The sequence below is a fragment of the Talpa occidentalis genome, unplaced genomic scaffold, assembly GCF_014898055.3.
Source record: "Talpa occidentalis isolate TD23 unplaced genomic scaffold, MPIMG_talOcc4v2.1 talOcc4.6, whole genome shotgun sequence".
Taxonomy (NCBI): Eukaryota; Metazoa; Chordata; class Mammalia; order Eulipotyphla; family Talpidae; genus Talpa; species Talpa occidentalis.
This window is the reverse complement of record NW_023604972.1, coordinates 66,997,507-67,015,904: the sequence shown is the minus strand read 5'-3', so window position 1 is coordinate 67,015,904 and position 18,398 is coordinate 66,997,507. Positions and strand designations below refer to the sequence as shown.

The 18,398-nt window shown below is 39.3% G+C and overlaps 1 protein-coding gene across 2 annotated transcripts in view; it reads right to left on the bottom strand.

Annotated features, from left to right (window-relative positions):
- The window catches only part of EPB41L4A (erythrocyte membrane protein band 4.1 like 4A), a 442,728-nt gene that overhangs the window by 36,488 nt on the left and 387,842 nt on the right, over window positions 1-18,398 (bottom strand). Inside the window, exons 13-15 of one of the 2 annotated variants that reach the window (XM_054688039.1) lie at window positions 5,418-5,508; window positions 2,886-2,969; window positions 1,552-1,665 (exon numbers count right to left, since the gene is read on the bottom strand). In XM_054688039.1, the coding sequence (XP_054544014.1) occupies window positions 1,552-1,665; window positions 2,886-2,969; window positions 5,418-5,508 (289 nt within the window). The remainder of the gene's footprint in view (window positions 1-1,551; window positions 1,666-2,885; window positions 2,970-5,417; window positions 5,509-18,398) is intronic. The other variant, XM_054688040.1, reaches the window with a different exon arrangement.

The following is an 18,398-nucleotide window of genomic DNA, read 5'->3' as shown; positions in this document are numbered from 1 at the left end:
GACCCTTCTATAATCTCTACTGTATTGACAAGACTGGAAGTGTGAAAATTACATTTTCCTGGACTCCTTTGCAGTCTGGGTTCCATATCGAGAGGCACTCAACTGCAATTTGAAAACAGCAGGAAAGGGAAGAGACTCTGCTCTTAGCAGCAGCCATAGCATCCATTCTTACACTCCTAAGAAGTACACTTTCCACAGTGTTAGCTGCAGGAGTAGTAGCCCTAGCAGCAGAAGCATGATTCGTTTGCCAGTGGAGGTTATTGCCTTGTCAGCAATAAGCACAGGTTTCAGAGTGCAGCTCAGGGGCAAAAACAGCTTCTGGATCTGTGGGTTATACTTCCTTCTCTTTGTTAATTCCGCCAAACAAGGGGCAATAGAACATCCAGATCTCTGCCTCTGCTTCTTCATTCCTATTCACATTTGTGCAACAATTCCCTGCACTAATCCCTCTCATCTAGAAATGCTTAGTGAATGAAGGATACCAATGCCAATTCCATGAGGTTGTTTGTTATAGGATCAAATGTGATAATACAGAACAAGCAATTTGCTCAAAACTTGAAACATGGTAAATAATAAATGCCAATTATTGATCTATGATTCTTTCTAATCAATGTTGGTGATGCTCCAACTTCTCTTCTCAATTCTACTAGGTGAAGATGAATCAGAGCAATAGATCAGCAAGTAAGAATAAACCAGGGCATTGAGAGAGAAGGGCTTCTGTTTTGCAAATGAACAGAGACTCTTGATGGTTCTCTGAGAACATGATTCTAATTACTGTAAAATTCACTTACAAAATGCAGTGTAAAACAGTGTAAAGTACAAGCAAAATGCAGAGTCTCCATCATGTTGAAATGAAAAAAAAAAAAAAAAAAAACTGTCACTGGAAAGCCATATCTAGGTATTCCACTTTTGGAACTGTCACATTGCCTACGCTGCTTTGCAGAGAGAGTTCAAAACTTCTAGATACAGATTTATATATCTAAATTAAACAATTTACAAAAAAATGATTAAATACATACAATCACACAAACTGACCTGCTGGGTACAATGTAACTGGATTCATTTTCTCTGTGCTTTGAAAGGGGTTTTACTAAAGTTTATACAATAATGTAAGTATAGGGAGCTGAGCATGAGTCTCACTAAGAAGATTTATCTACAAATGCAATTTTTTCATCTCAGGTAGAAAAATTTATTATTTTTATGCATTAATATGTGTCAGTTTAATATAAGCTACATGTGATATATAATACATATTAAATGTACTGCTAATATATTTTGTTAGTACATATTATATACAGAATGTACATTTAACTTGTCTGTCTTAAAATACAGAAAGCAAGTTCCTATTAATATTTTGTGAACTAATTCTCTGAAACTGACTATTGAAGAGAAATGCTTCAGGATCCCTAGGTTAATTTATCTTAAAAAAAAAAAGGCTTTCTGTTATCTTCAGGAGACAGTTACATTATGAAAATCACCTGTGATGAAAATGTAACTAGGACCCAGAATATCAGTTGAAAATTAAAACCTGAGGGGCTGCATGCAGCATACCTTCTCCTAGTTGGCTGAACAGAGTCATTGTCACTCCCACAGGATGGGTTTCTGCAGCGCACGTTAGGGAACTTTGGAGACTTTGTTTGGTCATTGGGACAGTTGTAGAGTCCGCTGGAGTGGAAGAGGAATGGTCAGCAATACCCACAGGGAGGAGGGGGGCAATCACTCCCCCAGGCTAGAGGAGCATGTGCAACTGCACATTTGGCACTTTCAGGGAAATACTGAATGGTGGGCACACAGTTCTCTGGATGACAAAATTTATTGACAAAAAACATCTGGTAAAATAAATCATAAAAGTCATTATGAAGCAGAAAGTTGCTAAGTCTGCTGCTTGCTGGAGCAGAAAGTTCCTGCAGCGTGCTGCTTGCCCACAGTAGTAGCTATGGCTACCTTGACCCCCTTCCCAAACAATAAGAAAGTCCCTGATGGATGGGGTAACAAGCTTCCTCATACAAACTGTATAAAACCTTACCATTCCTGCAATTTGGGGCTCAGACTTCTGGGAACTAGCCCACTGAGCCCGCTGGTGTGACAATTAAATCTCTCTCTCTCTAGCTCTGTGAGTGCCATCTGATTTCTCTGGGAAATTGCCATAACAATTATTTTGAAAAAACGGATTTGTCTCCCTGGCCTTCAATAGTAAGAAATAAACACATACGAGTGATGGCAATAACAAAAATTTGCATTTTTGACAAACCTACCACATGCCATTACCTCAGCTAATATTCATCACCCCTAAGTACTGGGGTACAATTATTGGACTCACTTAATGGAAAATGGAAATACAGGATATTTAATGAAGTGCTCCAAGTAAAGTAGCTAGGAAGTGGAACAGTTAGAATTGGAACCACCATAACTACATCACCAGGGAGTTACAATGTAGGTCTGTCACTGGTTTGGTAGTTTTGAACAGTAAAACTAAATATGTAGATAGTTTTAGGAATAAAGTTCCTCTACAATCACTACTAATCAGCTATAGTTTTCAACTGAAGTTTTTACAAGAACTATGAAATGGGGAAAGTTGTCATTAGTATGTCATTTAGAGTTTACAGAAACATATTATCTTACTGTAAGCCATCATCTTGACCTATAAGGCAGTTTCTTAATCTAGGCTAGTTTTCCTTCTGTCTTCCCAAAAGAAAGTTTCACATTGAGACACATCCTGCTGATTTCTACTTCAGAAGGTTTTGGTCATGGCAATTTGCAAATTTGAATCCCTTGTCCACAGCTCATCATGACCAGCAACCCAGCACATGAGCTGCATTATTTAATGGGCTGCCTGCTAACCCCTTTTCTGCTTTTCTCCTTTATAAAAACAATGATCTCTTTACCTCTGCAGGCCATTTTCTTCCCATGGTGCATGAGATTTGCTGCTTTGGGTGCCAGGGCTGTTTTCATTCTTTGCTTTCTTAAGGCTTTAATTAAAAAAAAATATATAAAGAAAATAAAAGCTAAATCATATATTTAATTCAATAAAATTAGCTAACAATTATTTAAGAATGTATATTTATTTTTCTTTAAACTTATTGACTCATTCCAAAAAGAATATGCAATTTCTGTCTCAGCAATTACTGTTGGTTCTCCAACCCCTCCCCCTTTCTAATTGTACTGACCTGGCAGAAGCCAGGTCATCAATTGTTAAGAAGTTTTCAAGAGGATAGGCAGCAAGGACAACTGTAGAGTCAAGAAAAGAAGAAACCTGATAAGGAAGGAAAACCAGGCGTCCAACCTTGAGAGCCTGGCTCCCTCTTTCCAGCAATGGTCAGAGTCCCCTGGCTTTGGACTTGGGTCTGAATTTGTAAGGACAGTGAGTTCTGGGCAGTTGCAGGCTACCCAGATTGACCTTCCCCCACCACCACAGCTTCTCCATGCTTTATCCTTCCAAATTAGAATGACTTTCAAATGCTACTTCCTGACCTACTATCATCTTTCTGCCCTAAGAATGTAAATATAACTGAGTTGTTATTTAATCCCAACAAATCATTTTAGAAACACATGAGAAGACAGTGGAAGGGACTCAACAGGAGAAGTCAGCCAGCAGCGGGGGATGGGAGGTGTGTCACCACTCATTTCCCAGAAGTTTCAGCCTCAGAAAAGAGACAGCTAGTTAATTCCTAATCCACTTCTAACCCTGACTTTTTGAGGAATTCTCTACATAACGTCAATCATGGCACAACAGGTATCTTTAAAGCAGCCAACAAAGACATTTGGAAATGAAGTCATTTTCTAAAAAAAAAGTAAAAAAGAACTTATACCCTAGCATTCTATTCCACAGGGAAAATATGGTAGTTAATTAGCAGCATTATCAAGTGTGTAGATTTAATAAACCAAGGAAAAGGTAAGAAAAGGGAGACTAAGAAATTAAAAAGGGAAGTGAAAGGGGAATTGGGAGAATAGGTTAAAGTTAAAGAATAATGAAATCCTGGGTGGCACATTAATTGCATTCACTCCCTAAGCTATTTCTCATCTGAAACTTGGGTAGGAAAAGCTTAGCAGTCTTCTGATATCAATCCTGTCAGCAAGAAGGCATTTCCAAAGAGAATTGAAAAACCTTCCACACATTCTAAAAAGGCCTGCAATCTAAATTTCATGGAGGATTGCTGTTATTGTGCTGGACATACCATAAACATACCCTGTTTGATGAAGCCAACTTGCCACAGCTGGGAGGTTAACAGAAGCATGGCAAACTAAAACAAATGATCAGGTCTCAAGAACATGTCATTCCAAAAAAGATCATTAGTAAAGGGAGGGTCCTGGTCCTAAACACAGAAAATGTAGGCAAAATCCTGGGGAAAATATTGCAACTCTGAGAAGATGCATTTCTTAGAATTATTTTGCTAAGAAATTACAAACAATATCCCTCCAAGTAGCCAAAATCCAACTAAGTGAAAAGGCCATTATTTACTAACAACAGATGAGTAGAGGATCCAAGAAGTCTTTCAAGGTCACATATTTCTGACTGCTTGGACACCTCGAGCATATCTGTGGAGCCATCTCTATAAAGAAAGTGAGCATATGAAAGCCACTCATTGTCTAAAATTCTGTTCTGTGAATGTAATTAGAGATAGGAAAAAATGACACTCAAATAGTTGTCATAACAGAGAACAAGGCTGATCTTTCAGGGACACAATCCATGTAGTATTCGAGGGGAAGGTCGCTCTGCTGGGGAATGCTGCTGGGAAAATTGTTGCAGAGAGCCCTGAAATGCTGCATACATATAAAATCACTGACTTCAGAATCCCTGAACCTCTAAATGCTATAAACCCTCTTTCCAGGAACACAGTTCAGTGTGTCACTGTAATGAACACAGTACATTAAAGTTAGTCCATTTTATCATACCATTTTTAAATTCCATGGAATTTTCACCTTGCTGCAGAGCACACAGACCATAGATGATCTGTGATTTCACCTTGCTGTGTGAACAGAAGCATTTCCCTCACATGACAGAGGTAGGTCCTAATGTTGTACATTTTAAAACTGCCTGGTGGCACAGGCAGTTGAGCGCCACACTGTGAAGCTGTCCACAGCCTCTGTAGCATGGGTTTGATCCCGGCTGGCCAGGGAGAAACCCACATGACACGGTGGACCTCTCCTGTCTTGCCCGCCGCTCCCCTCAGGAGTGTATTTCTTCAGTCTGCCTGTTCTGTTCCCCACTCTGTCTCTGGTGAATACTCTCACCCTCTTGCGCACCTGGCCTGTACTCCGGTTCTTATAAAAATACATAAATCTTTTAAAAAATAGTAAAATTATTCAGACTACAGGCTATTTTGATCAAAAGTATTACTTAAGTAGGAAAGTGAAGAATCTTAACCTGCCAACCAGAAAACCATTTAGTAGCATGTTCCTTCAGTTAACTGACAGACCTTTTTATTGGTGAAGGTGCAAGAATTTTAGTTGTTCCTTCATTTTCTCCATTTTCCATGTTTGCAGTTAGCCGATTTATGTTGTTTGATCCTAGTTGCAAAGAAGGGGAAGGAGGTTGGAAAGGAGGAGATAAGGATCATGAAATACAAAAAGAAGCAAAAAAGGTTATTTTAAAATGCTATTTAAGTACATCATGACACATTGAATTGAAAAAAAAATATATATATAATGAACTGAATAAACCTGAGGTGCTATTTCCTGACATATATAAACCCTCAACATAACAATGTCCTAAGGAATCTAGGCTTTAAAATGGAAAATTTTGAGACTAGGAGTTAAATAAGTCTCTAATCATGGACACTCTTTACTTTAGATTACTAAAGGAAGTTTCCAAAAATATTTGGTACTACATATGGGAATATAAAACATAATAATTAATCCTTGATAACAATTTCCTACGGTGAAACTACAAATTCCATTGATTTTAATATATTCTAATGAACCAGCAGAGGGAGCCCCCAGCAGACACAGGGTTGGAAATCATCATCTGAACTAAGATCAGTGAACAGCCAGGCTTTTCAAGGAAGTCTAGAGCCCCATTTCCAGGACAGAAGTTGCAAGGCCTGCTGGGGGGAAGTGTATAGTCATCAATGATGACTATTCTCAAGGGACACCTGGGGAAAGCATCCAGGGGATATCAAAATTCTTGGTCAATTAACTCCATGTGGCATGCAATGCACTTTCCTTAGAGTGGCACTTTTCAGGGGCATGTCCATTATTTGAGTCCTTCAATCCAAAATGCAATCATTACAAACCATGGAGGGTTTCTGAGTCATGAGATGAATTTGTAATACTAAAAGGATATTTAATGAGCACTCACTATGTGGCCGGTGCTTATCTAAGCACTTCTGGCCTATTTACTCATTAAATCCTCAAAATTATCCTATGAAGTATATACTATATTATCCCAGTTTCAAAAAGAAAAATGGACCTTTCCAAAGTCTCACAGCTTTTGAGTAGTGGGGTCAGCTTTGAAGCCCAGTCACCTGACTCCTGAGATGTAGTTCTAAGCTACCATTCACAAGGCAACCTGTATATTACCTGTGCCCCATCCTCAAACAGTTCAAAAATCAGTCTAAGCTAAGGGTCCATTGGAAGTGCTAGGCTCCTTAGGAGATAAGTGTATAAAGGCCCAATAAGGGCAAGAGAAGGAATCTTTTTGTCAAGAGCAACAGATATTGAAAAACAAGTGAAATATTTGAGCAGTCCCAAAGTTTGCAACTCCCTCCAGAGCAATTTGGAGGCATGTTTGGCTACCCATCAGGAAGGATAAATGCTGATGAATATTCTTTGGACAGAGAAAACAAACAGTGGTTTCAAATAAGAGTTCTAAATCTATTATTCTGAGGAATTTGACATGGATTTAAGATCTGAATTGTCTTCTTATTTTGGAATCCTGAAATGGAAAACTGAACCTGAAACTACATGTGACATTAAAGGCAAGTTTAAACTGAAGAAACGGTCAGAATCCAGACATTAGGGAAGAATAACACTGGGGTCTATGGGAAAATCTACCAGGTATGGTAAATGGGACACAACCAACTCCCTTGAACTATCCCAAATGCTAACAGGCATTGGCAGTGGCCAGTCCCTATTTTGCCATGATCTTAAAACTGCAGAGACAGACTTGACATCAGTGTTGTTTCTCACATGTTGAACTTTATGTAGGATAGCCCCAACGCAGAGGCAAGGGGAATAATTCACTCACACCCTAGACAGTGAATGTTCCCCAAATATTTTCAGTTGTTCCTAATAAACTTCTAAAAATGTAGTATAGTTTTAATGAAGAGACAACCCACAGATTGGGAGGAAATGTTTGCATTCCACAAAACAATAAGGAACTGATAAGAGATCTACAAAGAGCCTACACAACTCAATAAAAACAAAGCAAACAACCCAGTCCAAAAAAAAAATGGACAGAAGAATTAAAAAGACACTTCTCCAAGGAGGAAATGTGAAAGCCTAACAGGCATCACTTATAATCAGGGAAATGCAAATCAAAACCACAATGAGATAACACCTTACTCCAGTAGGAATAGCCCATATTAAAAAAAAAAAAAAGAAAGAAAAAACTGGAAACAACAATACTAGTGAGGGTGTGGAGAAAAAGGAACTCTTTTACACTGCTGGTGGGAATGCAAACTGGCCCAACCAACTGTGGAAAACCCTGTGGAAGTTCCTCAAAGTACTAAAAATGGATCTACTATATGATGCAGCAATTCTACTCCTAGGAGTCTCTACACAAAAGACACAAAAACATTAATTTGAAAGGAAATCTTCACTCCTATGTTCACTGCAGCACTAGTTATAATAGTTAAGATATAGAAATGACCAATTAGGTTAAACTCTGATACTAGCATTTGAGAAGAAAGGTAAGCAATTTAGTAAAGCTAAGTTATGCATTGGTTATTGAAATCTGTAAAGGTTATACATTATTTAGCTTTACTGACTCCTTAGTTTGCTGACATACACTAGAGCTGTTTTTCTCTACTGGATGTTTCCTCCCCTCATCTTACCACCTGCTGGAATTATTCCTCCCACATTAGTTTATATTCTTGGGCTACAGAGAAGAGATGCTTTCACAAACCATTAACTAAAGGACATATCTTCTTGTATTATTTGCCATAGAAAAGTTCCATTTTAAAGGAACATCAGTGAACTATTAACTAAAATAATTAGTTCATAACAATAGAATCTCAGACATTGTTCCAGGAGGTATTTTGAGTTTAGAGAAATCTTTGCCTCTTTCATCCATTTTTTATTGTAAATTATAACATTCAGAAAAGAATATAACAAACATATATAAACAGGTTAACAAATAGTTAAAGTTAATGGCCATTCAACCCTATCCACTTTAAGAAATAAAGCACTGAGAGCAATTTCCTTATACTATACAAATCACTCCACTGGGGGGGGAAATCTCCTTCTTTTAGATTAAATCAAACAGTTGTTTTCCATATGAAATATCAAGAAACAAGTATAGGAGAAATAATTAGCCATCAAGGAAAAGCAAATGAAAACTATAATGACATACAACTTTAACTACATAAGGTTGGTCAGAATCAAAAAGTTAGAGAACAACAAGTGTTAGTAAGGATGTGGATAAGTCAGAACACTTATCCACTGCTAGTAGGATTATAAAATCATGAAGCCTCCTTAGAAAACTGTTGGGCAGCTCCTCAAAGATTAACCATACATAAAGATAATGTATGACCCAAAAACTCTACTCTACTCCTAAACATGCACCTAAGAGAAATTAAGACCTATCCCTTTCCAGTCTGTATACATAGATATTTATAGGAGTGTTACTCATAACAGTCTAAAAATAGAAATTAGCAAACTATCAATCAATTGATAAAGCTTAAAGAAAATGAAGAATATCCATACAGTAGAATATTTGACCATAGAAAGAACTAATACATGGTACAATAGAAAGAAAATCTTATGATAAGTGAAATAAATTGGTCATAAGAGATCGCACATTATGTGATTCCATTAATATGAAATGTCCATTAAAGGAAAGGCAATACAGAGTAAAAGTAGGGTAGTAGTAGGGCTGGGAAATAGAGGTTGGGAGTGTAGAAGTGTGAGCTAAAATGTTTTTTTGAAAATGTAGTAGAGACTGTTGAAGCATTATAATTCACAGAACCATGAACATACCTATGGACTTACTCAAAACCATTGACTTGTATACCTTAAATGTGTGAATTATAAGTATATGAACTCTTTCTCAGTAAAGCTAGTTTGCAACAATAAAAGAAATCCAGAAATGTGAATTATTATGTATATATTTAATTATATGCAATAAAATTAATTTTGAAAATGTATTAATAAAAGTAATGATCTTAATAAAACAAAGGACAAATCACTGTGTTCCCCATAACTCCCAGCACAGTGACTTATATACATGGCAGGTAGCCAATGAAAACATTATATTATAAAGGATGTATTTCTAATTCTACTGCATTTTTCCATTAGAACAGAAAATTCAGTTGAAGAATAATGATACTATCTTGAGTTAAAGTGTCAAAACTAAAACCAGAAACTCTGGATGTGGTAGCCTCGAAAATGTGGGACAAGAGGACACACATTTTTTTTCTGCAGGATTGGCTACTTAGTTTTAAAAGCCATTTCCTGCTCCAGCACCCTGCTCTTAAATGAAAGCACAGATTCTCTATAGCAATAATCAGTTATTGATGTATGTTTATTAAGCCTTCAGAGTAAATCGGCATTTTATTTTAGATGACACATTGACTTTAGCAAGACTACTTAGAATTAGTCAAAATCATTTAATGCATTGCATAGACTTTAAAAGACAAAGGTTTTTTATCTCAAGAGACTGGTCACATTTAGAAGAGTAACTTTACAGGGGATTGCTAGAGTTTATTATAGTATATTAAAAAGCCAAATATAGTTTATGATCATTTCTGTTTCTGGACTGTTAGACCCACAGCTTAATAAGGGCACACACAATCCCTACAGTTTAGCCAGCACTGCAATGCCAGTATTTAAAATTCCAGGTCACTTGTTTTTTCAACTTGACACGCAGTATGCAAATGCTTCTACCTGTTTTCATCAGACCAATACCAGCCTTTTGCATGGTTTGGCTCTGTTCATGTACAAGAGCACTCATCTTAAGAGACTCTTCAATTCAGGAGGAGTGACTGTTAGAAACAGAATCAACTTTCCCATGATCTATTTAGCTGCTTGATCTGTAAGTAATTCTTAAAAGTCCTCCCTTTGACATCAAGATTTGGTGGTGAATACTCATGGTCTTCCATTTATAAAAACACTTTGTGATAGCTGTGTGACACCGTCAACTTGATTAAATTTTTTTTTAAGATTTATTTATTTATACAAGAGCTGGGATACAGGCCAGAGACATGGGAGGGTGAGAGAATTCACCAGAGACAGAGTGGGGAGCAGAACAAGCAGACAGACCAAAAGCACTGCTGAGGGGAGCAACAGGCGAGACAGGAGAGGTCTGCTGCACCATGTGGGTATCTCCCTGGTTACCCTGGAATCGAAACCATGCTGCAGAGGCCGTGGACAGCTCCACAGCCCTGACGCAACCTGCTGCACCATCAGGGAGGCCCTTTGATGATACTTAAATGTTGTCAATGTTTTTAATTTGCTGAGTGGGGATGGAGAATGAAAATGTGACATTTAAATGAAAAAAGACAGGACTCTACCCACAACATGGTATAATAAGGAGGCTAGAATCACTATTTTACTCTTCAGTCCCTTGAAAACAACTAGAAAAAAACACCCCTATGTGCAGGAGACAGATCCAAAAGGTTGGAACCAGCTATACAGCTCCAGGACATCCTCAGGGAGTTCAAGAACTAAGGGTGGTGGCTTCAGAGGGGGAAAATATAAGAGGAGACAAAGGGGAGCCTGGCAGAGCTGGGGGTTGACATCCTAGTCCATGCTAAGGGAAACCCAGGATGCTGCAATATTCCTTGGAGGAATTTGCCTGACATGCGAGGGGCTGTGGGCACAACCCAGAGCAATGGGAGGTACGCACACTCCAATCTGGGAAACTGGGAACCCCACAAATGGGATAGCATGTGTCTTCTGCCCAGCCTGGAAGAGATCAAAGAAAATCCAAGGGGAACCAGGCCAGACTCCATAAAAAGCCATACAACAGAAAGAAGGATTTTAGAGTGAACTCATAGATCCTCAGGGAAAGCAAACCAATGGCTTACATACACCTGCAGAAGCTGTAGCTGAGGCCATTGTGTGCAACCACAGTGTTAAGTGGGCACATGTGCACACACTTTGCACATACAGTGCTGCCTTTGAGCCAAGTGCAAATTATTCCCAGAGTGTGAGCATGGAGACCTGAATGTTGCCCTTCCCACTGGGAGGCCTAAGCTTCATGGAACATGACCCTGGAAGAAAGGAACAACATGGAGGTGGGGAGGAAAGTAAAGACAACTAAGCACAGAATACTGCTCACTGGAAAACAAAACAAGAGGCAGAGGTAACTAACATAGCTCACCAAACCAAGATCAAGTATTGATGCCCTACCCCATCTTCCCTCCACCTCACACTGAGGTAAACTAAGAGGACCCAGTGCTTCAATCACACACACACATAAATAACAAAAAATAAGGTAATATACATGCCTAAGAAGCAAGGAACACCTTAACATAAGATGGAAAAGTAAAATGAAAACAAAAGTCCTGGGACAAATATAAAGGAGACAGAAATAAAGAAACTATATGACTGACTTCAAAATGACAAAATTAGGGCCTCCCCGGTGGCACAGCAGTTTGAATGAAGCGCTGTGAAGCTGCATGGGTTCAATTCCCGGGCACCCAGGGAGATACCCACATGGCACAGCAGACCTCTCCTATCTTCGCCCACTGCTCCTCTCCGCAGTGTTTTTGGTCATCTGCGTGTTATGCTTGCCGCTCTGTCTCTGCTGAATTCTCTCACCCTCCTGCATCTCTGGCCTGTACCCCAGTTCTTGCATAAATAAATAAATCTTAAAAAATAAAAGGGGGCGGAGCAACATGGCGCGAGGAGACGCTGCAAGTAAGATCTCCCATTAAAAAAAAGTGAATAGGGAGGAAAAGCGGCAGGTCCCAGTGAGAACTGGGACACGGAAGATAAACGGGTGACGCCAGCGAACTGCCCGAAGAAGAAAGTGGCCATAAAAGAGGACTAGAAGGGAGGGAAGCACAGAACCCTGCTCCCCTCCCCCGCCCACAGAGGCGGCACTCTCCGACCGGCAGAGAGGAGGAAACAACACACCAAAACGACCCACAAGAACAAACGACGCAGCAAGCGGGACCGTGAGTGGAAAGGAACTATTGCAGCCACCACACCCCGTGAACGGGAGCTGAGGCGAACCCTGCAGGATCCGCCGCAGCGGTGAGCGAACGGCTCCGGGCGCCATTAGAGAAGAACAAAGACCCCGGGAGACGCGCACACAGCCCGGGCTGCCGTAAGCTGGCGCGGAAACGCGGCGCGCTCGGGGAGCTTGAAAAGCAAGTGCAGACCTGGATCGCGGCTGCCCAGGTCCCCGCGCCTGCGACCTAGGCTTGCGGGGAGACGCGCGGAGGTCCTCACTGAGGTGAAGGTCCCTCCCTGAGTGAGCAGGAACCAGGCGCCCAGGCACGGGAGCAGTGCAAAAGGCGCCATTCCCGCGCCACTGAACTGGGCTACAGCCCGCATCCTGGAACTGAGGGCTTTGAACTGAGACCCGGGGCACGAAAATTCGGGGCGTGGTTTCTCCACGACGGTGGGGCACAAGGCAGACACAGCACCCCAAAGCTGTTGAGGTGTACCCTACCATTCCCTCTCTGTTCTCTGTCCCACGGGGTGGGGGAGGCGAAAAACAGCCCCCCAAGGACAATAGGAGAGATCTCTGGCGCCACCTAGCGACCAGGAAAAAAAAAAAGTCACTAACACCCTATAAAACAGGACATTTCTTAAGACTGCTTGAAAAGGGCAGAAGGTTTCTGGAGGACCCAGTGGCCAGCCGGGAAGTTATTCCACGCCAGGCCCCTTCCGACCAGCAGTCTGAGCCCACAGAGCGAGCAGGCACCCACGTCCGGGGCAGACCGGGTGCGCAGAAGAGTGTGCCTGAAACCGGAGGCGCAGGGACTGCATCCCGCTTCGCCATTTGAGAACAGGGACATTTCTTCAGTAAAAACTGCCTAAAACCAGCAGAAAGCTCCCCCAGAAGACAGAGATGGCTCCTGGAAGAGCCAGAGGGGAGCGGAGAAGTTCACCCAAGATGTCAGTCAGTCCGAGCAACACAGTGTCCCAACGCATACGACAAATTAGAAAACAGACAGTAGGGAGTAGAAGAACCACACGCAACCTAACAACTCCTCAGGAAAGAAGCACACCACAAAAAGAAAACCACTCCCCAGATTGCAACGACAGCAACTTGGAAGAACTTCTGAGCCTTCCAGAAAGAGAATTTAAATTGCCATGATTAAAAAAGTGATAGATCAGAAGAAGGAAATTGAGTCCCTAAAGAGGGAAGTAAGAGAAATGCAGGAGATCAAAGAATTAATGGAGGAACTAAAGAACTCTGGGAAAAGCAATGAAAGCAGAATAGATGAAATGGAAGAACGAATAAGTAATCTTGAAGACACAGAAATAAAAAGAACCAAAACAGAAAAGGAAAGAGAAGTACGAAGGAAAAAGAATGAAGAAAGACTTCGGGAACTATCTGACTCCATGAGGAAAGGAAATATAAGAGTTATAGGAATTCCAGAAGGAGAGGAGAGAGATGTAGGAACAGAGAAATTATTCATGGATATAATTGAAGAGAACTTCCCAAATGAGAAGAAGGAGCTGAAAATTGATATACAAGAAGCAAGAAGAACACCAAACTTCCACGACGAAAGGAAAAACACAGCAAGACACATAATAGTAAAGCTCCCAAGAATCCAGGACAAGGAAAAATAATGAAGCTGACAAGAGGGAAGAAACAGATAACATTCAAAGGAAAACCAATCAGGCTGACATCAGACTTCTCTGAAGAAACACTACGGGCAAGGAGAGAGTGGAGGGACATAGTCAACAGACTCCAAGAAAAAGATGCCAACCAAGAATACTCTATCCGCAAAGCTCTCTTTCCTCCATGAAGAAAGAATATGGACCTTCCCAGACAAAGAGAAACTCCGGAATTTCATTGCGACTAAACCCCACTCCCAAAAAATACTACAAGGAATCCTAAAGCCAGAACCTCAGAGGGACGAATAACAACGAAAGAAGACCAAAAAAAAAAAAAAGTTATTAAAAGAATAAATAAATAAAATCAAAGGAAAGACAAACATAATGGCAAATACAGATGCTCATATCAATATTAACTCTAAATGTAAATGGACTAAACTCTTCAATAAAAAGACACAGAGTTGCAGCCTGGATTAAGAAACAAAACCCAACCTTTTGCTGTCTCCAGGAAACACATTTAGCTACAAAAGATAAAAATAGGCTCAAAGTCAAAGGATGGAAAACAATCCTACAAGCAAATGGGCCAAAAAAGAAAGCAGGAACAGCTATACTTATATCAGATAAAACAGACTTCAAACTCAAAAAAATAAAAAGAGACCCCAATGGTCACTACATTATGATTAAGGGGACAATACTTCAAGAAGAAATAACACTCATTAACATATACTCACCAAACGAAAGAGCACCAAAATATATCAGACAACTGTTGTCCTCTCTGAAAACAGACATCAGAGAAAACACATATGTAGTGGGAGACTTCAACACACCACTATCAACAATGGATAGATCAACAAGACAAAAAATAAGTAAAGAAACTAAAGCTCTAAATAAGGACCTAGAGCATTTGGGCTTAACAGACATCTATAGAACACTAAACCAAAAAAAACGGAGTACACATTTTTCTCAAGCGCACACGGATCATTCTCCAGGATCGATCACATACTGGGGCACAAGACAAACATCAACAGATACACCAAGATTGAAATCATACCAACCATCTTTTCTGACCACGAAGGCATCAAACTAGAAATAAATCATAAAAAGAAGGCAAGGAACTATCCTACCTCATGGAGATTAAAAGCCACATTACTGGAAGACCACTGGACTAACGAGGAGATCAAAGAAGAAATTAAAAAATTCTTTGAATTGAATGACAAGGAGGACACCAATATCCTAAATGTATGGGATGCAGCAAAAGCAGTAATAAGAGGAAAATATATAGCAATAGAAGCTCACATCAAAGAACAAGAAAGAACTCAAAGAAAACAATAATCTCGAAGCTCAAAGATCTAGAAAAAGAACAACAAAAAAACCCCAGAACCAGTAGAAGAAAAGAAATAATAAAAACCAAAGCAGAAATAAATGAAATTGAAACTAAAAAAACAATCCAAAAGATCAATGAAACCAAGAGCTGGTTCTTTGAAAAAATAAATAAAATAGACAAACCCCTAGCCAGGCTCACAAAGGAAAAAAGGGAGAAAGCACAAATACACAGAATCATAAATGAAAGAGGAGAAATCACAATGGACACAGCAGAAATCAAAAGAATAATCAGTAACTACTATGAACAGTTATATGGAAACAAGTTCAACAATCTAGAGGAGATGGACAAATTCCTACAACTCTACAATCACCCAAAGCTAGATAAAGAAGAAATAGAACACCTAAACAGACCAATTACAAGCAGCGAAATTGAAATGGTAATTAAAAACCTCCCCAAAAACAAAAGCCCAGGACCTGATGGATTTACAAATGAATTCTACCAAACATTCAGAGACGAATTAGTGCCTATCCTTCACAAACTCTTCCAAAAAATTGAGAAGGAAGGGACAATACCAAACACGTTCTATGAAGCCAATATTACACTAATACCAAAACCGAATAAGGACAACACAAAAAAGGAAAACTATAGGCCAATCTCCCTAATGAACACTGATGCAAAAATCCTCAATAAAATTTAGCTATCAGAATCCAACAATGTATCCATAAGATAATTCACCACGACCAAGTTGGATTCATTCCAGGGGCACAAGGATGGTTTAACATCCGAAAATCAATCAACGTTATCCAACACATCAACAAAAAGAATATAAAACCATATGATAATATCAATAGATGCTGAGAAAGCTTTCGACAAAGTGCAACACCCATTCATGATAAAAGCCCTTGAAATTCTTGGGATACAAGGAACATACCTCAACATCATAAAGGCCATCTATGACAAGCCAACAGCCAGTATCATTCTCAATGGTGAAAAGCTGAAAGCAATTCCATTAAGATCTGGAACAAGACAAGGATGTCCACTCTCACCACTGCTTTTCAATATAATACTGGAAGTCCTAGCCAGAGCAATAAGACAAGAGAAAGACATCCAGGAATCCAAATAGGAAAGAAGAAGTCAAACTATCACTATTTGCAGATGATATGATAATATACATAGAGAACCCCAAAATCTCCACAGAAAAACTAATTCAACTCATCAATCAATTCAGTAAAGTGGCAGGATACAAATCAACACGCAAAAGTCAGTAGCCTTCCTATACACAAACAATAAATCTGAAGAAGAAGAAATCAAAAAAACCACCCCTTTTATTATCGAAACAAAAAAAATCAAATATTTGGGAATAAATCTAACAAAAGAGGTAAAGGACCTATACAAGAAAACTATAAACACTGTTAAAAGAAATAGAAGAAGACACAAAGAAATGGAAGACATCCCCTGCTCATGGATTGGAAGAATAAACATTATTAAAATGGCCATCCTACCAAAAGCAATATACAGATTCAATGCTATTCCAATCAAAATCTCAATGGCATTCTTCAAAGAAATAGAACAATTATTGATGAAATTCATATGGAATCACCAAAAACCCCGAATAGCCAAAGCTCTACTGAAAAAAAAAGAAGGAAATGGAGGCATCACACTCCCAGACTTCAAACTATACTACAAAGCCATAATCATCAAAACTGCATGGTATTGGAACAAGAACAGACATACAGACCAATGGAATCGAATAGAAAATCCAGAAATAAACCCACAGATTTATGGTCAACTAATCTTTGACAAAGGAGCAAAGACTATGCATTGGAGCAAAGAAAGTTTGTTCAATAAATGGTGCTGGGAAAACTGGGTCGCTACATGCAAAAGAATGAAGCTTGACCACTACCTCACACCATACACAAAAATCAACTCAAAATGGATTAAAGAACTAGACATAAGACCTGAAACCATAAATACATAGAAGGAAATATAGGCGAAACACTACGGGATTTGCACATCAAAGACATCTTTACAGACACATCACCCAAAGCAGTGATAGTGAAAGAAAGATAAACAGCTGGGACTACATCAAATTAAGAGCTTCTGCACAGCAAAAGAGACAATAAAAAACAAAAGAGACCCCACCAACTGGGAGAACATTTTTGCACACAACACTAATGATAAAGGACTGATCACAAAAATCTGCAAAGAGCTGATGAGACTCAGCAACAACAAAGAAAATAATCCAGTCAAAAATGGGCAGAAGAGCTAAAAAGAAACTTCTCTGAAGAGGAAATGCAAATGGCCAACAGACATATGAAAAAATGTTCAACATCACTTGTAATCAGGGAAATGCAAATCAAAACTACCATGAGATACCATCTCACACCAGTGAGAATGGCACATATTAAAAAAACTAGCAACAACAAATGTTGGCGAGGATGTGGAGAAAAAGGAACTCTCCTGCACTGTTGGTGGGAGTGCAAACTGGTCCAACCACTATGGAGAGCTGTGTGGAGATTTCTGGACCTACTAAACATAGAGCTTCCATATGATCCAGCAATTCCACTCCTAGGTATTTACCCAAAGGACACAGAACATCAATTCCAAAGAGCACCTGCACTCCTATGTTTATAGCAGCACTGTTTACAATAGCTAAGCTTTGGAAAAACCCAAATGCCAAAATAGATGACTGGATCAAGAAGATGTGGTACATATATACCATGGAATATTACTCAGCATTCAAAAAAGATAAACACATGCAATTTGCAGCAACATGGATGGCACTGGAAGGGATCATGCTCAGCGAAATAAGCCAAAAAGAAAAGAAAAATACCGGATGGTCTCACTCATAGCAGGAATCTAGAAAACTTAAATAAGGGACCAGGAAAATGAATAACTATAAGAAAGTGAAAATCAAAATCAACAAAAACTATGAACCAGAGACACTTTTTGGGGGTGGGGGGGCGGGAGGGGAAGGGATTGGGGTCGAATGGGGCGTTTGCAATTGTATGGGGGAATATAAAAATAATTTAAATATTTAAAAAAAAAAAAAAAATAATAAATAAATCTTAAAAAATAAATAATAGAATTAAAATGTTAAATGCAATGGAAGTAGCAAGGCTGATGCCAAATCTCAGAAGAAGGATCAGAAAAGAGAGTCCTTCACTAAAGAGAT